The sequence below is a fragment of the Phallusia mammillata genome, chromosome 1, assembly GCF_965637545.1.
Source record: "Phallusia mammillata chromosome 1, kaPhaMamm4.hap1.1, whole genome shotgun sequence".
Lineage (NCBI taxonomy): Eukaryota > Metazoa > Chordata > Ascidiacea > Phlebobranchia > Ascidiidae > Phallusia > Phallusia mammillata.
In genome coordinates, this window is record NC_137252.1 from 35,043,899 (window position 1) to 35,063,759 (window position 19,861).

General features: G+C 35.4%; 1 protein-coding gene across 1 annotated transcript; it reads left to right on the top strand.

Moving 5' to 3' along the window:
- Positions 1 to 1,811: 1,811 nt before the first annotated feature.
- LOC145211826 (uncharacterized) lies at positions 1,812 to 15,777 on the top strand. The gene is made up of 9 exons (XM_080080065.1): positions 1,812 to 1,975; positions 2,287 to 2,356; positions 3,516 to 3,596; positions 9,525 to 9,638; positions 9,795 to 9,839; positions 12,504 to 12,551; positions 14,238 to 14,318; positions 15,027 to 15,143; positions 15,716 to 15,777. Exons 1-9 carry the CDS (start codon positions 1,940 to 1,942, stop codon positions 15,775 to 15,777), a joined length of 654 nt encoding a protein of 217 aa, XP_079936191.1. The 5' UTR covers positions 1,812 to 1,939.
- Positions 15,778 to 19,861: the final 4,084 nt, after the last annotated feature.

The window sequence follows — 19,861 nt, forward strand, 5'->3', positions numbered from 1 at the left end:
TTGAAAAAGCAGTTTTATAATACAAAAATGACAGCGCCTTGCCAATGTTGTTTTGTCTGCGGCGTCTCAGCTTGAAACCAAAAATAAGGACGACCAAAAAATTAAATTTTCATACGAAAAAAAACAAACGTTTTTGCACAAATCTTTGCATTTATACGAGCCGTGACATATCATATGCAATATTTTGGCAGAAACTATCTGTTCCAGCCGCTCCTTGTTGGTAGAAAATACTTCGTGCATCTCACAACAGCTCGGGTCTAGGTTACATTTACTTGTAGCAGGAATTTGATCAGTAATTTTTGAAAACAAGACAAAATAAGGACATTTCTTAGAAATAAGGACAATGAACTTTTCTAAGACACACCGCTTCAAAATGAGGACAAATTTTAGAAAAAATGCTGTTCAGTGACCCGTATCTTCAGGTTTTTTTGCAGTTAGGGGATTTACCGAATTTTTTTCTGAGGTGAGTTCGCAAGACGCTAGTTCCCCTTTTTGAGATTATGTGTAATGTAAAGTTTGTTGCTGTTACGCATTGCGGTAATTAAATCAAACTTTTGAGTTTTACCTTTTCACCGTCATAGTGCATGCTGAATCCAAATATTTAGCAATTTTGCTTCTAATATTACGCTTCAATATTAGGAACCCAAATTTTCATTCGATTTGTTGAATAAAATTCGCATTTAAGCTCCAGTTTGTAAAAATCAAACATTTTTTCTGTATAGACAACTTACGTTTTTTTGCTGTATCATTTTAGACACAAAACATGTAGGCTTAAAAACTAGAACAAAACAGCTTAAATCAGGCATTATCCAAAATAACTCCGCAATAACAAAACTCTTGTAACAGAACCCTGTTTGACAGAAAGAAAGAGTCGGACATAAACAGCATGTGTCTGTTTCAGTTTCACTAATGAGGAGAGATTGTACACTCTGATGTTGAGTTTATACTTTTAGGAGATTATAATATTTGCTCAAAAATGTCAAATAAAAATTTCACTGCCAGTTCTAGAAGGTCCCAAATGCGCTTTTTTTATTATGTGCATAACTTTATGTAAGTCTCAAGAATTACGCAGCATTTTGAAAAGGTTGCTACAAACAAAAATACCAAAAAGCTGGGCAGTGCATGTGAAAAATGTGGCCACACCACTTAGCAATTGTGTATTTTGTGCCTGTTATTGATGCTATCTTAAAAAAAACATGGCACAAAACAACTCCAAAACTAGTCTGATTAAAACGTGATAGTCTAGACCTGGTTTCTGCTGTTTTGCTCTAGCAAGACTGCTTCATTACTAGAATCCGAGTTTGCCTTTACTAATTTTTGTAAAACATGCTAATGATAGGCAGAAGCATAGGCGCCGAGTAGGCGGTATTTCATACATATGTTTTTTTCTTCTGATTGACGAACATTGCATTCTATGGAAAGTTTGTTTGGCTTTGAATTTGAGTTCTTGTGTTTTCTCGCATTAGTGACGTCACATAAAGTGACGTCATATTTTATGCCCGCCACCTTGCATTTTTGTAAAACTCGGCACCTATGGGCAGAAGTTTAGTTTAATTCGAACAAATCCCTTTATGGTTGTGTCGCTCTGAAATATAATTTTACATTTATTAAAACTGTCATTACATTTTCTGTACGCGTGTGAGGGGCCCGGTCATTTGTACAATTGTGTTGTAAGGTAACAACAGGGTCTAGGGATAGGTAACTTGAAATTAGTGACATCACACATTACCATTGATTAAGTTATGCTTAACTAAAATTCAGTAAGATTGGTGAAACTGTTTTGATTGCAGGAGTATAGGTTGTCAAGTGTCTTGGTAACTTTTTGAGCCTGACTGGAACTACATGTCAAGCATTTTCAAACCAAACTGACATTTTCTACTTCTACCAAGCTTTGTTGGGAATTGTTTGCTTTCCCATTTTAACAATCTCAGAAGAAGTAATGCAACAGCCTGCATCAAGTATGGAAAAGCCTGAGGTACATTAGTGTTATGGTGACTCTTACATTTGTTACTTTAAAAACCAATCAATTTAAAAACATGCTGTTAAATTTGCTTTAGGAAATCAGAAACAGTAAATTGTAAAATTAAGCTGTAACATTTATTTATGGGTATTTTTGAATCATATTTTGGAAATGCATAGTGTTGATTTTTTCGTCGTAGAAATATTGTTTGTTTTTCAATAGGAAATATGATTCAACAGCTGTATGGCTTGTGAAGCAAATATTGTTTTTACCAATTTAGTTTGGTCTTTAAGATGTGATAATTATCAAAATATTTTCATTTTTAGGAAGATCAAACTTCTAGTGAAATCCCACCGACAACTTCCCAACCATTATCCACTACACAAGCTGGTGAAGGTAAGATCTGAACATTTGCCCTAATTCCATGCAAATAAAAACTTTTTTGAAAATTCGGCCACAACCGAAACATTGGAAAACAACGGATTCGGCCGAAATGTTTCGGCCAACCGAAACTTCAGTGCATCACTAAACAAAACCACTGAGTAAATTTGTTAAAATTGTGTTTACATCTACCATATAGTAAAATGTAGTAATTTGTTTACTGAATATAAAGTAACATGTGCAGTGATTTCCAGCTTTTCCAGAAATTTGTAAAGGGGGGGTCCAACATTTTGTTTTGGGAATTTCCCTAATGATGCATTATGACGTCATTCGATCTGTTTGAAAAATTTCCCACTCAAATGTGCTAGACTGCACATGAATAATTTATTTAATTGTCAAAGTGAGACTAAATTGTCCCGCCCATTTCGTTTTCTGGTTCAAAACGACGCATTAAGCGGCAGAGCACTTTGTCCAAAATTGATAGCAGGCCCAAACCCGAAAGTACAGGACCGGAATCCAGTCAACTTTCGACTTTAGCAGTTTCTCCACACGTCCAGTTGACAGAAAGAACAATTATTTTAGCCATAGCTTCGTAGTAGATTTCAGCAAAACTGCAGTTGCAAGAAAAGCGTGACTGTAACGTAATCAAAATCGTTAAATTGTGCCTGGCATTGGCAAGTTACACATTATGTATACCTTGATAACATGACTCGATTAACATCGATCTAATGTTTGTCACAAACAAATACCTGTCTGGCGGGTCAAAACATTATAACATTAAACAGTTATAACCGTTTTTTACTCATTTTACATTGTTCAAATGCAAAAACAGTTTTATATGTTGCATTTACCGTACATACTCGCAGATAGGTCACAACTTTTTTCTTATAGTTAAAAAAATATATTGGTGCGACCAGGTTTTTTTTAAGGTTTGGTTTGGGTGACCACTAAGTAGTTTTAAGAGACCGCAAGTGTTTCATTTAAATATCCAAAAATAGCCATATTTGCTTAAACGAATTATTTATTAGGCTACTGGCAAATTTTGGGTAACCGCTGGAGAAATTTGGCAGTAGCTTATGTGAAGTAAAGGTGTTTACTGTCCCAGGCTGGTAGGCTAGGTGTGGCCATTAAGCTTGTTGTGCAAACTTTGTTACAACTTTTACCTGTATTGTAGGTTTCACTCCACAGATGGCTGGTCCGAGCACTTCATTGTTTGGATTCCCTCCATCACAAGCAATGCAGCAACATTTTGCAGGTACTGTGACCATAGGCATAGAGTTTTGAAAATACCGGGGGTGTGACTTTTGATTATCGACATCAATACCTATACCAGGGCTTCCTAAACTGGGGGTCACGACCCCAGAAGGGGTCACTTAACAAACTTGAGGGGTCGCAGAGACCTGTACAGAGTACGGGGTGTGGGGGTGCCGCACAACCGTGGCTTTTACCTTTGTAAAACATCAAAATCGCATCTTTGTTTAAGTTATGTCAGTTTTAAAACGTTTTCTGCCAAGCGCAAATGTGCTTGTATTAACACCATTAATCGAACATATGTTGGTTGAAACGCAACAATTGCAATTAAATGGAAAAACACAGGTATTTTAATGCAGCATAAACACATAGAGTTATAGACCAGTGCCCTTCAACTGGTGCATGGGGTGCACCTGTCCGAAAAGGTATATAAGGGTGCATCACAAACTTTTAGGAAACCATTAATATTTGACTTTCATAATATTAGAAAAAAATGCAGGTTTCAACTGATGAAAAATGAACCCCTGTATTTTTTTAAATGTTGATGTCTAACACGTTCAGTGGGGTTGACGCCAGCAGCTCCGCTTGGTTAATTGACATGATGATGTGCATAATGATTTTTCATATCGCTTTTTACCTCTGTTTACCTTTTAAGTAAACAGGGTGCATGAGTTTGTCACAACAACTTTTAGGGTTTATCAAACCAAAAAAGGTTAAAGAGCAGTGTTATAGACTAACGTTTAAGTATTGTTTGGCACAATTACTTTCTTTAATAAAAAATAGGTAATAAATTTACGATTTCTAAGCAGTGTTTAATATCCGTTTATGGCCTAAACTTGGTCAAAGGTGAACTCAGTTTTGGCGTCAACAATACATGATTTGAAACTGGAATTGCTTTTACTTTTATTTTCCGCCCTAACAAATTACTTATAATCTAAATCGTTGTGAAAATTGCCGATTCGGTAAATCGTCCTTTACGTACATGCGTATGTTCTCAACGCACAGCAAACGTTCAAACCACAGGAAGAAATTGTGACAAGTACCTATTTGCAAAACAATATGTCAGAAACTAACGCTACAACATAGAACGTGTAAAGTAATAGACTCCGAGTACCGGTAGATTGTTTGTAGTTTCCGCACAAACTAGGCGCTTCAATAAATACAACAAACATATTTTTTGCACTGTTTATCATAATATCAGTGAAGGATCTCAAAAAATTTAAAGAGATTATAAGGGGTCGCGGTCAAAACGTTTGGGAAGCCCTGACCTATACTATATGCAGTTTTGGGACCAGATACCGATACCTTTACATGCTTTGGTCTGTAGTTTCTGTCACATTATTTTGTGTGGTTGGGATGTTTGTAAAATGATTCACATTTCCAATACAGCTAACTCTGCATTGTTGAGTTCTAAACTAAATCTTGAATCAAGTTTAGGCCTAAACTAAGGTTACCTTGAATCAAGTTGAAGTTCTTGTAGTCCTTTGCAAACACTCTAGTGAAACCAGCCAACAATAGCAATGGCAAATCGCAAAATATGAGTAAGGAAAGTCTGTGTTGGGTGATTTGTGTACCAAAAAATAGAAAACTTTGTGGTATCTGTCTGTTTTTATTTTTAGGGCAATTTGGTTCATGGTTTGTGTTGTTGTTGTTCTTTATGAAGTGTGTCAAATGATCATTGTATGAACTAGATCAGACTGTTCAACTTAAAACAGGCTATCGCAGTGTATTTCTTAGTGTGTTGATCATGCAAGCTCATACATCACACCATTACCCTTCTTAAATGGCCCAATTGTTATACATTTTTTTGAAGTTTGACAGTTGCAACTAATGCAAGGGTTGTAACCTTTTTCTTGTAAGCCAGAGGTCACCTAACTACGGCCCGCGGGCCGCATCCGGAGGTCATTTCATCCGGCTCGCGACCACATTTTTTGGTTTGTCAAATCGCATTGATAACTTTGTAACATTTAAAAATTAATCTATTTCTTACGAAAGTTTTCCTGTCACGATATGTAGAATTGATATTACCTTGTTTTATGGGATTATAACGCCCAGGATTGACCCAAAGCCAGTTTGTTACGTCACAAACAAGACTACAAGTGTTAATTGTGCGCAAACAATTGCTTTCTATTATTTTCAACTTTATTTTTCAACTTTTTTGTGTGGGGACCCATGAGTTTCTGCCTGCAGAAACAACTAAGGTTATAAAAGATGGTGGATAATGTGGGACCCAATATAAAATAAGCAGAGGAAACATATGAATGTTTTAAAATAGGTTATAGTGTATGTGCTATGACAAAATGTGCTGAGCCACCCTTCTAGTTTTCTGCCTAAAGATTGTGCGACTCATTTTATGTCAGAAGCATTAATGGATGTTGCTTAAAACACCTCTAGCGAAACTTATTGATTAGCGAAACAACTCAAAACTTCTTCTTATCCCAGCTGTCATCTTATGACACCCAACCATTAGACTCACCAATCACCCTGAAAGAACTTGAATTTTCCAAAAACTCTATGAATAAAAACTCTGCCCCTGGAAGCGATGGCTTACCGGTTGAGTTTTACCTTCATTTCTGGTCAACGATAAAACACCATTTTTTTGAACTAGTCTATAACATTTACCTTTCAAAAAAGCTCCCCCCCTTCTCTAAAATACATTTTTATTAATTTCGAAAAACAATATGCTTATTTAACCATACAAAAAGCCTTTAAATGGGGAGATTTTTATAGTAACAAAAATATGCTAACCTATAAAAATGGCAAGTCCAGATTAACGCGATGCAAATTTTGCAAACACATGAATGATAACATCACACACCTTTTAACAAACTGACCAATAACCCAAAAAATCAAAACGTATTTACATGAAACTCTCCAAAGAGAATTTCAATCGCCTTTCGACCCCGACCAGAACCTAATCCTACTAAACTACTTTAATTCGGATACTCCTCTTTTATTCTTTTATTAATCAAATCCATTTGGCGAGTAAGAGTTATTAAAGAAAAACAAAAATTAAATTTTTTAAATCAATACCTGATAAATCAAAACGCTTTCACCAAAAAAATCTGTGGCACAGTAGTGTTACAAAGGCAAGGAGTTGTATGTTACTCATTTGCGACTTTGTGGGTTGCTTGGTGGACGTTTTTGCGCAGGCTTGTTAACAGCCCTATGACGTCAGAAACATTAACAGTTGTTGCTCAAAACACCTCTAGTGGTCGAAATTTTAAACATTGGCGGATTGGGCTGAAATTTTGCAGTACTATTGAAATTTTGCAGTACTATTGATTGAGTCATTGAGGTTTCTTATTTTTTTAGTTTGTGTGTCGGACCACATTAGTTACCCCACCAGCCCCCTAAAATGTATGAGTTTATTAAACAGTGTCTGGATTGGCTAAAATTTAGCTAGCATGTGGACTATGCTATTTGTAGGTTTCGATTGATGTGTTTTACCTTGTAGCCCCAACATTTACACAACTAGGCCCCTAAAATAAATGAACTTTTAAAAAACGTCCTAATTATATAAAATTTGCAAAGTTTCTTAAACATACTAAGTCCTCAATGTTATGTTTTGCCTTGTAGCACCACAACTTAACCAACTAATCCCTAAAATGGGTGACCCTTTTAACAATGTTCGAATTGAATGAAAATTGGACAGCTTCAATTTGCTATTCATAGGTGTCCATCTTTGAAAAAGAATGTTAAATTGGACATACTTAACACAATATCTGGGGTGAATCTAAATTTATATAGTTTGCACTCTACATAGTATTATTATTTAGGACCAGTGCTGATCACTGTGTTTTCCCTTACAACACCAAACTTACTGATGGCTATCTATTGAAATGCATTATTTTCAATTTTGCATGTGTGGGGACGAATTAGTTTCGGCCTGCAGAAACGTCTAAGGTTATAAAAGACGATGCCTAATATGGGACCCAATACAAAATAAGCATAGGAAATATATTAATGTTTTAAAATAGGTTATAGTGTAAATGCAACAACAAAATGTGCTAAGTCACCCTTCTAGTCTTTTTCTATCTTTTATGAGGTCTGTTAGAGTAGTGCCGTGGGAAAGAATATACCGCGGTTTGCGTAGGGTCACCTTTGGCATATATGTCAAAAACCTTGAATGTGTTTTGTTCCAACCTCAAAGGTGTTGTTGCCATTGATTTTACGTTTACTTCAAGTTCAATGCCCTCAAAATTTCATACGTTACGTTTTTGACAATTACAGATTCTGAACCTACAACGCTCCAACGTAAAGCGGAAATTTTACGGATGCTTGTTCAAGATGACATTTCAAAGGAAGTGGCAAGCGCGGCGGTCCAAGCAGTGGAGAGTCTCGACTATGACGATTGCTTCCTGTGGGCTTTGGAAAACATGTTTAAAGAAGCAACAGTGACTAAACTGCAGCAAGAGTTTGATGCAGAAATGAGTAAGAAATGAGTGCAGTTATAAATACTGTTTATTGGTGAAAATAACGGCCCAAATAGACATAAAAAGTGACATGCTTTATTATGTGTCCCCTTCAGGGAAGGGGACACATATTGATTTTTCTCAAATTTGTTTGTTTTTTTCTTGTTTTTTCTGTTTTTTTTTTTTCTTCCCAATGTTTGTCCGATCCGTTTTTCCATCAAATGTTCGATGGATTTGGCTGAAATTTACACAGATGGTAGATGTAGTTATGTAGATGTGCATCCCACTTTGTTTTTGTTGATAACCCCAGTATTTACCCCGCTAGCCCCCTAAAATTGGTTATTTTCTTTCTGAAGTTTGTCCAACTCGTTTTTCAATCAAATGTTTGATGGATTTGGCTGAAACTTATACAGATGGTAGATATATTCATGTAGATGTGCACCCCACTTTGTTTTTGTTGATAACCCCCAGTATTTACCCTGCTAGCTTCCTAAAATAGGTTATTTTCTGCCTAAAGTTTGTCCGACTCATTTTTCCATCAAATGTTTGATGGATTTGGATGAAATTTATACAGATGGTAGATATAATTATGTGGATGTGTATACCACTTCGTTTTTGTTGATAACCCCAGTATTTACACCGCTAGCCACCTAAAATGGGTTTGTGAACAATGTTGGAATTGGCTAAAATTTGGATACCTTGTAGAGTATGACATTTATAGGTGTTGATTGTTGTGTTCAACCCTGTAGCCCTAACATTTACCCCACAAGCCTCCAAAGTGCAAAACTTATTTGTATGTTACTGGGCACCACAAACTAAAAAATTCTGTGGCGCAATAGTCTTACAAGGGTAACTAGTTGTATGTTACTCATTGGTGGGTTGCTTGGTGGACATTTTTGCGTCATGGCAGTTAGGGGTTTGTTAAGCCCTATGATGTCAGAAGCATTAACAGTTGTTGCTTAAAACACCTCTAGTGGTTAATTTTTTAAAGATTGGCAGACTGGGCTAATATTTTGCAGTACTCTTGATTGAGTCATTGAGGTTTCATACTATTTTAGTTTAGTGTAAAACCACATTAGTTACCCTACTAGCCCCTAAAATGGGTAAGTTTTTGAAACAGTGTCGGAATTGGCTGAAATTTGGGTAGCATGTGGACTATGGTTATCTCTTGAAATGCACTATTTTTAACTTTACATGTGTGGGAACCAATGAGTTTCTGCCTGCAGAAACGACTAAGGTTATAAAAGACGATGGCCAATATGGGACCCAATACAAAATAAGCAGAGGAAATATATCAATGTTTTCAAATAGGTTATAGTGCAATGACAAAATGTGCTAAGCCACCCTTCTAGTTCTATTTTACTCTTTGAGTGAATAATACTATTGAATACATAGATCTGCTGTTTTTATGTATGTGAAATCTATCTTTGTAATGTTTCCAACAAACTAACAAACACAAGAACCAGTATATGATATAAAACAATTATAGTAATCGACTTGCTCTATTTTCATTTCAGACCAAAGTGTCGAAGACAAACAGAATATTGATATGAGAGAAGCATCTGTTTCAGGTTCATCCATAATTTGGGCAAGGGATGTACATAAAAAATTTCTGCATAACCCTAATTCTTGTAAGTGCATGTCATCATGGCCATTTTGTAGCCAACAATGCAATATATTGTTTCCAGCACATGTTTGCTTGCATCGAACATACATCAGTTTAATGTGCATCATTATTGTAACTAAACATATTGATTTCACTCATTTTTTTTCTTTTGAATTTTCAGTGGACGGATTTCATCCATTTCAAGCAATGCAGCAAGATTTAGCAGGTATTGTAATCATGGGCGTAGAGTTTTAAAAAATATTGGTGTGTGACTTTTGATCATTGGCACCAATACCTATACTGTATGTAGTATCTGTACCCATGTGGGACCAAATACTGATAGTCCGATACCTTTTATGTGCTATAGCCTGTAGTTTCTGTTACATAATTTTGCAAATAGTTATGGGTGTATGTACATACAAGATTTTGTATATTCCTTGTTTGTCATGAATGGAGATGTGACAACAGCAAAACAGCATAATGTACGACTTTAAGCAGGATAAGCAAGTTTTGCACTAAAATCTCAGTTGAAGTTAGACTTTAAACTAATGTATTTCAAATATTATGAGAATCCAGTTTACAAATGGGTTACTATAATGAAAAATACAGACACACAGGTGGGGCCATTGATGACATAAAGCATGCAATGCAGCCAGAAAAGTCTGTAATATAATATAAACTGAACATTTCTTATTTCACAAACAACTTTACATAAGTTGAAACCTTCATTTCCATTACTCATGGTTAAGAAGATTTAACTTCCAACTTTTAACTAAAATTCCAATTTAATATTGTGTATAGTATTTGGCCGATATTTGACCTATTTGACAAGTATTTGAGCGGTCAATTGACCAGATTTTGTTTGACCGGTCAAATGCCCAACCCTAATTATAAGAATCCAGTTCACAAATGTGATTCCTGAAAGAAAAATACAGACACACATGTGGGGCCATTGATGAAATAAAGCATGTAACACAGTCAGAAAAGTCTATGATATGATATAAACTGAACATTTTCCTATTTTACTGACAAATTTGCATGAGTTAAAACCTTCATTTCCATTACTTATGGTTTATGAGAAGATTTACCTAACACTTTTAACTAAAATAGAATTTAATAATGTGTATAGTATTTGATCGATATTTGACCAATTTGACAAGTATTTGACTGGTCAATTGACCAGATTTTGTTTGACCGGTCAAGTGCCCAACCCTATATAATGTATCCCCTTCACTGAAGGGGACACATCTTGATTTCACTCATTTTTTCTTTTTTCTGCCCTGAAGGTTTTCCATGCACTTTTGCATCAAATCTTTGATGGATTTGAAGGAAATTTTCACAGATGGTAGATGTAGTCATATAGATGTGCAATCTGTTTCATTTGACCTAATAACTGCAGTATTTATTCCGCTTGCTCCCAAAGTGTAAAATGTTTTTGTATGTTGCTGCATACCACAAGCAAAAGGTTCTGTGGTGTAATAGTGTGGAAGAGGCTATAGACATATGTTACTTGTGTTTGTGCATTGCTCGGTGGACATTTTTGTTCCATGGCAGTTAGGGAGTTGTTAACAGCTTTATGACATCAGAAGCCTTTAGAATAATGGTTATTACTTAAAGGACCTCTAGTGGTCAAAAATGTAAACATTACCCGGTTGGGTCCTGTAAAAAAGTCCTGTGATAGGCTGAAATTTAGATAGCTTGTAGAATCTGCCATTTATAGATGTCGATTGTTGTGTTCAACCTTGTAGCCCCAACATTTACCCCTCGAGCCCCCTAAAATAGGTGAATTTTCCAAATAATGTTTAAATTGAATGAAATTTGGATAGCTTGTGAAATTCACCATTTATGGATGACAGTTGTTATGCCTGCAGCACCACGATTTACCCTATTGTCCCCCTAAGAACGGTTAGTTTTTTAACAATGTTCAAATTATATGAAATTTGTATATCTTGTAGAATTTGCTGTTTATATGTGTTGATATATTTTACTCTATTTTGCCACTATTACCCCTTTACTTTAAAGCAGAATTGCATGATAATTAAGCCAAGTACTATTCACTATGTTTCACCTTACAACACCAAGCTTTCTGATGGTTAATTCTTGAATTGCAGTACTTTTAATATTGCATGCCTGCACAACTAAAGCTATAAAATATGGTAGCTAATATGGGTCCAATATAAAATAATTGTAGGGAATATATTCACATTTCCAAAGTGTATATGCAATGGAAAATTGTGCTACGCCACTTTTCTAGTTATATTTGAGCATTCCATATTTGCGTTTCACATGCAACGCAAATGATCGCTTGTGTTTCCCTGAGAACGAAACTTTAGTGACATTGCTCCGACCCAGTGGTTCCCGATGGGTTGAACTAAATTGAAGTCACCAACTGCCTAAAACCGAAAAAAATCAAGTAAAAAATGATCAACGGACTGCCAATAAAAACAGGCAGCTTGATGGGGACTCATTGTGAGCATAACGCATTCAGCCGTTGCCAGTCCACCAAGAATAAAAACATAAAACAAACAAACAAACCCATTTTGTATCAGCCACCTTTGGGCGTAAATTACCTGCCAAAACTACAATGCCCATCTGTTTGAACATAAAATTTTATGGGTCCCTTGCCAACATGTTGTTTCTGTCAATAGTTTTTACAAAAATACTAAACATGATATAGCGTATAAACCTCATGTTATATGTTAGTTAATTAGGTCAGTTAATGCATACTAAAAATGATGTTTGGGTTAAGCAGTGCTGGTATCGGTGTTTCACACAGTGTGGATACAAATAGATTTGTAACTTTTGTTCACCATTTTGATATACCCAACCATAACACAATGTATCTTTTTGCACATGTATTAGCAGTTAACCCTGAACTTTCCTTGTTCAGATTCCGATGATGCTTTTGCACTGTCATCCCCTTTGAAGAAAACAAAAGGTAAAAAGTGTTTTAGTGTATTTTTTCGCAAAACGTTTTGAGCATGAACAAAAAACGTATGTATTGGACCACTATTTTTATGTACTTTATTCAAGTCTCCAGCGGTGACATGTGTTCATACATACAAATTTGTTCATGTGGTCTTGCTGTGTGGTACTTTGAAGGGTTTAGGCCGCATCGACTAATTTCTCAGGTCAAGAACAGTGGTTTCTAGACATTTTGATTGACATAATAGTCGTTTTGTAATTTTTCCGATTAGCATGGTCCAAGCTGAATGCAATGTTAAACTTAAATGAATTTCCCACTACAATAATCAGGATTTATTTTACCTACAGATTTGTTTTTTATATGGATATCAATGATATATACTAACAGAAGTTTGTTACATCACAGACAAGTCTTAAGTATTGCTTAACTGTCACATAAATAAGATTGTTGAGCCATAAGCTCTCAGTAGTCACACGAAAAAAAACTAGTGTGTACCACGATAAAAACTAGTGTATCCCAGGAAAAAAACTAGTGTGCAAGCAGCTGGTCTAGAACCAGTTACATATTAATCTAAGAAAGGAAATAAAGGTGAATAAAATGGCATTTTCACATATTTCTTTTCGACTGAAGCAGCGTGCAATGTCAAGGTCTTTAAAGAGATTTTGACATTGAAGGCTGCACTTTCTGCCCCAAAAGGCCGCATGCGGCTTTAGGCTGCAGGTTCTCCACCCCTGAAATAAACCATCATCAAGTCAAAAATAACACAGAAAGTTTATTATTAATTAGTTAAGATAGAACAGCCAAAAAAACACAAGGCACATCAATTTCTTTGTTTTCAAAAAATACTGCAAACCTAACTTGCAGTAGTTAGAAAACTGTTTGATTTGATGTAGCCCAAAGCCCATACACTAACGGTGTTCTTTTAGCCATGCAAGTTTACTTTTTAGCAAAAACTTCCACTAAAGCTGTGTCCCTAAAGCCATTTTATACAGTTTTGGTTTCAGTACATTTTTATTTCTGAACTTCCAGGTGACAAATTAAAATTTTGGGGTGAAAAACTCTGTGTTTTATTACCCCATTCCTACTGAACCATTTGGGGTAAAAACGAACAACAGGATATCTGAAAAAATATGAAAGCTTGCAAAGTGGAATCTTTTTTGTTCAGTAGGCCATAGTTATGACACAACACAGAACAAAGATTATTGACACCAAACTTGTAATAAAAATCTACAGGAAAGTTTCTTAAAGCTGTCCAAGATTGTTTAAGATTGGAATTTAACTGCTGTTGTCAACCTGCAGAACATTGCCTGGAAACCAAATTTGAGAACGATTTATTTAAAAAAAAAACTTTTGAAAAATATTTAGGTTAGCTGTGATGGCATTGTTTTTTACCCCAACATCGGCAAATTTTTGTTTATCCTTTTTCACTATGACAGTATTTTTCTCTATTTCGTTTTTGACTTCTGATTTTGTGTGATAAATGTTTCACCTCTTGTAGGGTGAAAATTAAACCAGCAAATTTCACATGTGACAATATAGGATTTTATAATGGCTACCAGACCAGATTTCTTTTGTTGGCCACCCTGCCACTCCATTAATCAATGCTAATGGTACCAAGTTAGAAGGTTAGGGATTTTACTCTTAAATATTTGATTTGATTGCAAAAACAGAGTTATAATCTGTGTCTTATGTTGACAGGTTTGACTCCACAGATGGCTGGTCCCAGCATGTCAAAGTTCGGATTCACTTCATCACAAGCATTTCAGCAACATTTTGCAGGTATTGTGGCACATTTGTTAAATGTTTATGCTCACTTTGTTAAAATTGTCTACAATTATTATGTTAATGTCAATTTGTTGCTATTTTTATTTTTTTTCGGCCTATATTCAAATTATTATTGATCCATACAGGGAACACATTGATTTTGTCCATTTTTTTCCCTCTAAAGCTTATTTGTTCCATGTGTTTGGACAAAGAAAAGTGCTTTAAACTTATTTAAAAATTGTACACAAGTTTGACCCTAGGGTTCACCCACTGGCTCACGAAACGTAGATTTTTTAAAATGACTCAGTGTTTGTGCACCCCTTAAATACCAGTCTTACACACTTTGGGGACCAGAACACCCCAGGTTAAGAACCATTTTGTTCTACTGTTTATCATCACCCTGAAATGATTCTGATTCTATATTTAAATTAATAGAAATGTTATGGCAAAACTAGATTTTATGTGGTAAATATAGATGATTTTAATTGTGAAACAATATGCTTGTATTTTTTAAATGTCTCACCAATAACTCCTCATGGCAACCAGCAATGCTAAGTAGCCAAGTTGATGCAAGAAATTTATAAATACTGTTGAATACATAGATCTGCTGTTTTTTGTAGGTGAAATCTATCTTTGTAATTTTCCCAACAAACTAAACAAAACAAGGACCAGTATATGATATAAAACAATTATAGTAATCGACTTGCTCTATTTTCATTTCAGACCAAAGTGTTGAAGACAAACAGAATATTAATATGAGGGAAGCATCAGTTTCAGGTTTATCCATTGTTGGGTTTCGTGGAAAAGCGCATCGAAGATTTGTGCATAACCCGTATTCTTGTAAGTGCATGTCATTATGACCATTTTGTAGCCAACAATGCAATATATTGTTTCCAGCATGGGTTTGCTTGCATCGAACATACATCAGTTAGATGTGCATCTTTATTGTAACTATACATATTAATTTCGCTCGAATTTTTTCTCCCCAAAGTTTGTCTGAACTGTTTTTCCAAAATGTTTAATGGATTTAGATCAAACTTACACAGATGGTAGACATAGTTATGTATAACCCCACTATTTACCCCGCTAGCCCTATAAAATGCACGAGTTTTTGAAAAGTGTCGGAATTGGCTGAAATTCGGATAGCTTGGAGATATGGCGTTTATAAGTGTTGTTTGTTGTGTTCATCTCTATAGCCCCAACATTTACCCCTGTAGCCTCCTAAAATGGGTGAATATTATAAATAATGTTCAAACTTAAAGGAATTTGGATACTTGTAGAATTTGCTATTTATAGATGTTGATTGTTGTGTTTCACCCCATAGCTCCAACTAAGAGTAGGGCAAATTTCAAACATTGTCCAAATTGAATCACATTTGTATAGTTTGTACTTTTAACACCATTATTATTTAGACCCATTACTGATCACTGTGAATTACCTTACAACACGAAACTTTCTCATGGTTATTTCTTAAAATGCATTATTTTCAATTTTACATGTGTGGGGACCCATGCGTTTTTGCCTGCAGAAACAACTAAGGTTTTAAAAGACAGTGCCTAAGTTGGAATCCAATATAAATTAGGTGTCGGGATTATATTACATTCTAAATAAGGTTGTAGTGTGTGTGCAAGGGAAAAATGTACGCTAAGCCACTCTTTTAGTTATAGGTCCCCTTCTATGAAGGGGACATTTTTGTCCGTATTTTTTTTCTTTTTTTCTTTTTTCTTTTTTTCTTTTTTCTGTCTAACGCTGGTTTGTTAAACGCGTTTGGTCAAGAAAGAGTGCTCCAAATTTATTAAAATTTGGACAGATGTTACACATTAATCCAAATTTGATCCTCCTGAAGTTTGACTCCGAATGACCCAGCGGGTCACCCACAAGCCCCCAAAATTTAAAATAAACTGACTAAAGTGTATGATCTAAGAGTTTCATGCTTGTTGGTTGGTGCAATGTAAGGTATTCTAAATAATTTTCTAATTTTTTAATGGATTTACCCATTTTTTACCCCCTTAACCCTGAAATAATCGTCACCCCTTCAATCCCGAAATAATCTTTGTTGGTGTTAGGCCAGAAATACAAGCCCTAATGTGCTGAAATTTCAAACAAAGTTTGCAGTAGTTTACTCGTTTAGTATTCAAATATTTGCCTTAATCGGCCAAATAATGACTTTCACAGCCCATAGTTTGTGTACACTGTCAGTCAGACAAGTCCCAAGGGAGTCATTCCCTGGTTTACGATTAAAGCCGTTTAGTGCAGAGCGGGAGGGATCAGCTTGACGTCCGGACAGACATTTTAAGAGACGTTTAAAGTCTCTAAAAATCTAAAAATCACCGCAACATTTGTTTACTGTAAATCCGCACAAACATGCATGTGGGGACCCATTAGTTTTTGTTTACACAAACAATCATATGTGTAGATCAAATGATGTGTATAGTAAATTGGTAAATATCAAATAGAATATATAAAATCACCCTTCTAGTTTTTATTATGTTCACAATGGTCTACAATTTATTGTATTGCTTAGGAAGTGGTTTGTGCTTTGCAAGTGTTGTGAGTGTGGACAGTGTAATGTTGTTTGTTTTTTAAACACGCAAATAGTTTAAAACATGTTTTATAATCTACTACTGTTTGACGGGACTTATATTTGAATCAATGTGATGCTTGACAGTAATTTTATGTCCATTTACTGAGGGAGGCACATATTGCTTTTGTCCTTTTTGCCTTGTTTTTTCCCTTGTACTTTTGACCATTCAGGTTTAGTTGGGACACTTGATCCAGGAAGTTTGGTAAGTAAACCACAAACAATACACATTGTCAACCTGCCTGGATGGTGCGACCATCTTAAGCTTCCGAGCAAGTCAGACATTTTTTTGTCTGTTTATAAAATGTTTGAACAAGCTGCTACTAATTGAGAAAAACTTTACGTAAATAGTAAATGATTTGACCTTCAAACAAGTTTTTTTCAAGAGGATAAAGCTGACATAATTTTATTTTATATAGGTCCCAATCCTAAAGAGAACACATTTTTTTATTGGTCCACTTCCCTGAAGGGGACACATCTTGATTTTACTCGAATTGTTTTTTTTTGTTTCTTCCTCCCAAAGTTTGTCCGACTGGTTTGCCATCAAATGTTTGATAGTTTTTCATAAAACTTACACAGATGGTAGATATAGTTATTTGGATGTGCATCCCGCTTTATTTTTGTTGATAACCTCAGTATTTGCCCCGCTAGCTCCCTGAAATTGGTTATTTTCTTCCTAAAGTTTGTCTGACATGTGTTGCCATCAAATGTTTAATGGATTGGGCTGAAACTTATACAGATGGTATATATTGGTATGATGATGTGCATCTCACTTTGTTTGTGTTGATAATGCCAATATTTACTCTGCTAGCCCCCTAAAATGGGTGAGCTTGTAGTGTTACAAGGGCAGCTAGTTGTATGTTACTTGTTTATGGGTTGCTTGGTGGATGTTATTGAGCAATGGCAGAACCCTATTAGTTACCCTACTAGCCCTCTAAAATGAGTCAGTTTTTTGAACAATGTTGGACTCAGCTGAAATTTGGACAGCTGGTAGAATTTACCATTCATAGGAGCTGATTGTTTTGTTTAACCTTGTAGCCCCAATTTCACCCTTTTATTAAACAGTGTCAGAACTGGCTAAAATTTTGGTAGAATGTGGACTATGCTAAAAATGGGTGACTATTTTAACAATGTCCAATTTGAATGAAAATTAGACATCATGTAGAATTTGCTAATCACAGGTGTCTATTTTTTGTTTTACCCCATTATACCACTATTTACTTAGAACATACTTTAAACAATATCTGGGGTGAATCTGATTTGTATAGTTTGTACTCTACATAGTATTATTATTTAAGCCCAGTGCCGATCACTGTGTTTTTCCTTAAAACACCCTACTTTCTCATAGTTATCTCTTGAAATGCATTATTTTCAACTTTGCATGTGTGGGGACCCATGAGTTTCTGCCTGCAGAAACAGTTAGGGTTATAAAAGATGATGGCTAATATGGGACCTAATACAAAATAAGCATAGGAAATGTGTTAATGTTTTAAAATAGGTTATAGTGTAAATGCAACAACAAAATGTGCTAAGCCACCCTTCTAGTTGCACCATAGTAGTTTTTGACTTATTGTTTTCACAAAGAAGAAACTGATTAAACAACATTTAGGTTTCGTATAGTAAGGGCAAAATGTTGCTATTGAACATTAAAGATGAACTGCATGCGACCAAAAAATATGTCGAAAGGTCACTGGCCATGGTCATTATGGGTCCCCTTCCCTGAAGGGGACACATCTTGATTTCACTCTGTTTTTTTCTTTTTTCTTTTTTTTTTCTTTTTTTTTTTCTTTTTTTTTTCTTTTTTCTGCCTAGCGTTTCCATGCACTTTTGGCATGAAATCTTTGGTGGATTTGGATGAAACTTTCACAGATGGTAGATATAGTTATGTAGATGTGCCATCTGCTTCATTTGAGTTAATAACCCCAGTATTTACCCCGCTAGCCCCCAAAATGTAAAACGTTTTTGCATGTTGCTGCGCACCACAAACGAAAAAATTCTGTGGAGTAACAGTATAGTAAAGGTACCAGAGAATGTGCTACTTGTGTTTGTGCATTACTTGGAGGGCGTTTTTGCACATGCCAGTCAGAGGGGTGTTAACAGTTTTTTTTTTTTTTTTATTACGATAACAAGTAAAATGAGAAAGAATACAAACAAGACAAGAAATACGCCAAGTCAGGTACGCGACAATCAAAGGCCGGACCACTTACGTAAAAAATCAGGGCGTTTGTTGGTTTTAATTGCAAGTAGAAACTCCGAGTGTTTTAGCGTTTTTAGGGAATAAATAAATCTTTGTGGTGTTAACAGTCTTATGATGTCAGACGTGTTAACAAATGTTGCTCCTCTAGTGGCCAGAAATTTAAACATTGCCCGATTTGGATAAAAATTTACACAACTGTTGATTGGGTCATTGTAATTTCATATTTTTTACTTTTGGGTGTAGAACCCCATTAGTTGCCCCACTAACACCCTAAAATGGGTGAGTTTTTTTAATGGTGTCGGAATTAGATGAAATTTTGACAGCTTGTAGAATTTGTCATTTATAGGTGTCAATTGTTGTGTTTAACCCCGTAGCCCCAATATTACCTCTCTAGCCCCCTAAAATGGGTGAATGTTTTAAACAATGTCTGAATTGAATAAAATTTAGACAGCTTCTGGAGTGTGCCACTTATAGGTGTCGATTGTTGTTTTACCCTGTAGCACTATCATTTACCCCACTACCCCCTACAATCAGGTGCAATTCGCAATTAAAAGGAGCTGATTGTTGTGTTTAGCCTTTTTTCTCAGACAGAGAAAAACCTTGTATGAACGGAATGAATATTCATAACTATGAGAAAGTTTGTTGTTGTCAGATAAAACACAGTGACCGGTACCGAGCGTAAAATAATATGCTATTTGGATGAATGGAATGAAATTTGAATAGTTTGTAGTCCATACAGCATATTTATTTATGCTCAGTACCAGTCACTGTGTTTTACCG

What these genes read in the sequence shown, in the direction of transcription:
- LOC145211826 (XM_080080065.1), top strand. Translation starts at nt 1,940, where the DNA reads ATGCAACAGCCTGCATCAAGTATGGAAAAGCCTGAG. An exon ending in CAAGTATGGAAAAGCCTGAG is followed by an intron (nt 1,976 to 2,286) that starts GTACATTAGTGT and finishes TTTCATTTTTAG; the next exon opens with GAAGATCAAACTTCTAGTGA. An exon ending in AATGCAGCAACATTTTGCAG is followed by an intron (nt 3,597 to 9,524) that starts GTACTGTGACCA and finishes TTTTCATTTCAG; the next exon opens with ACCAAAGTGTCGAAGACAAA.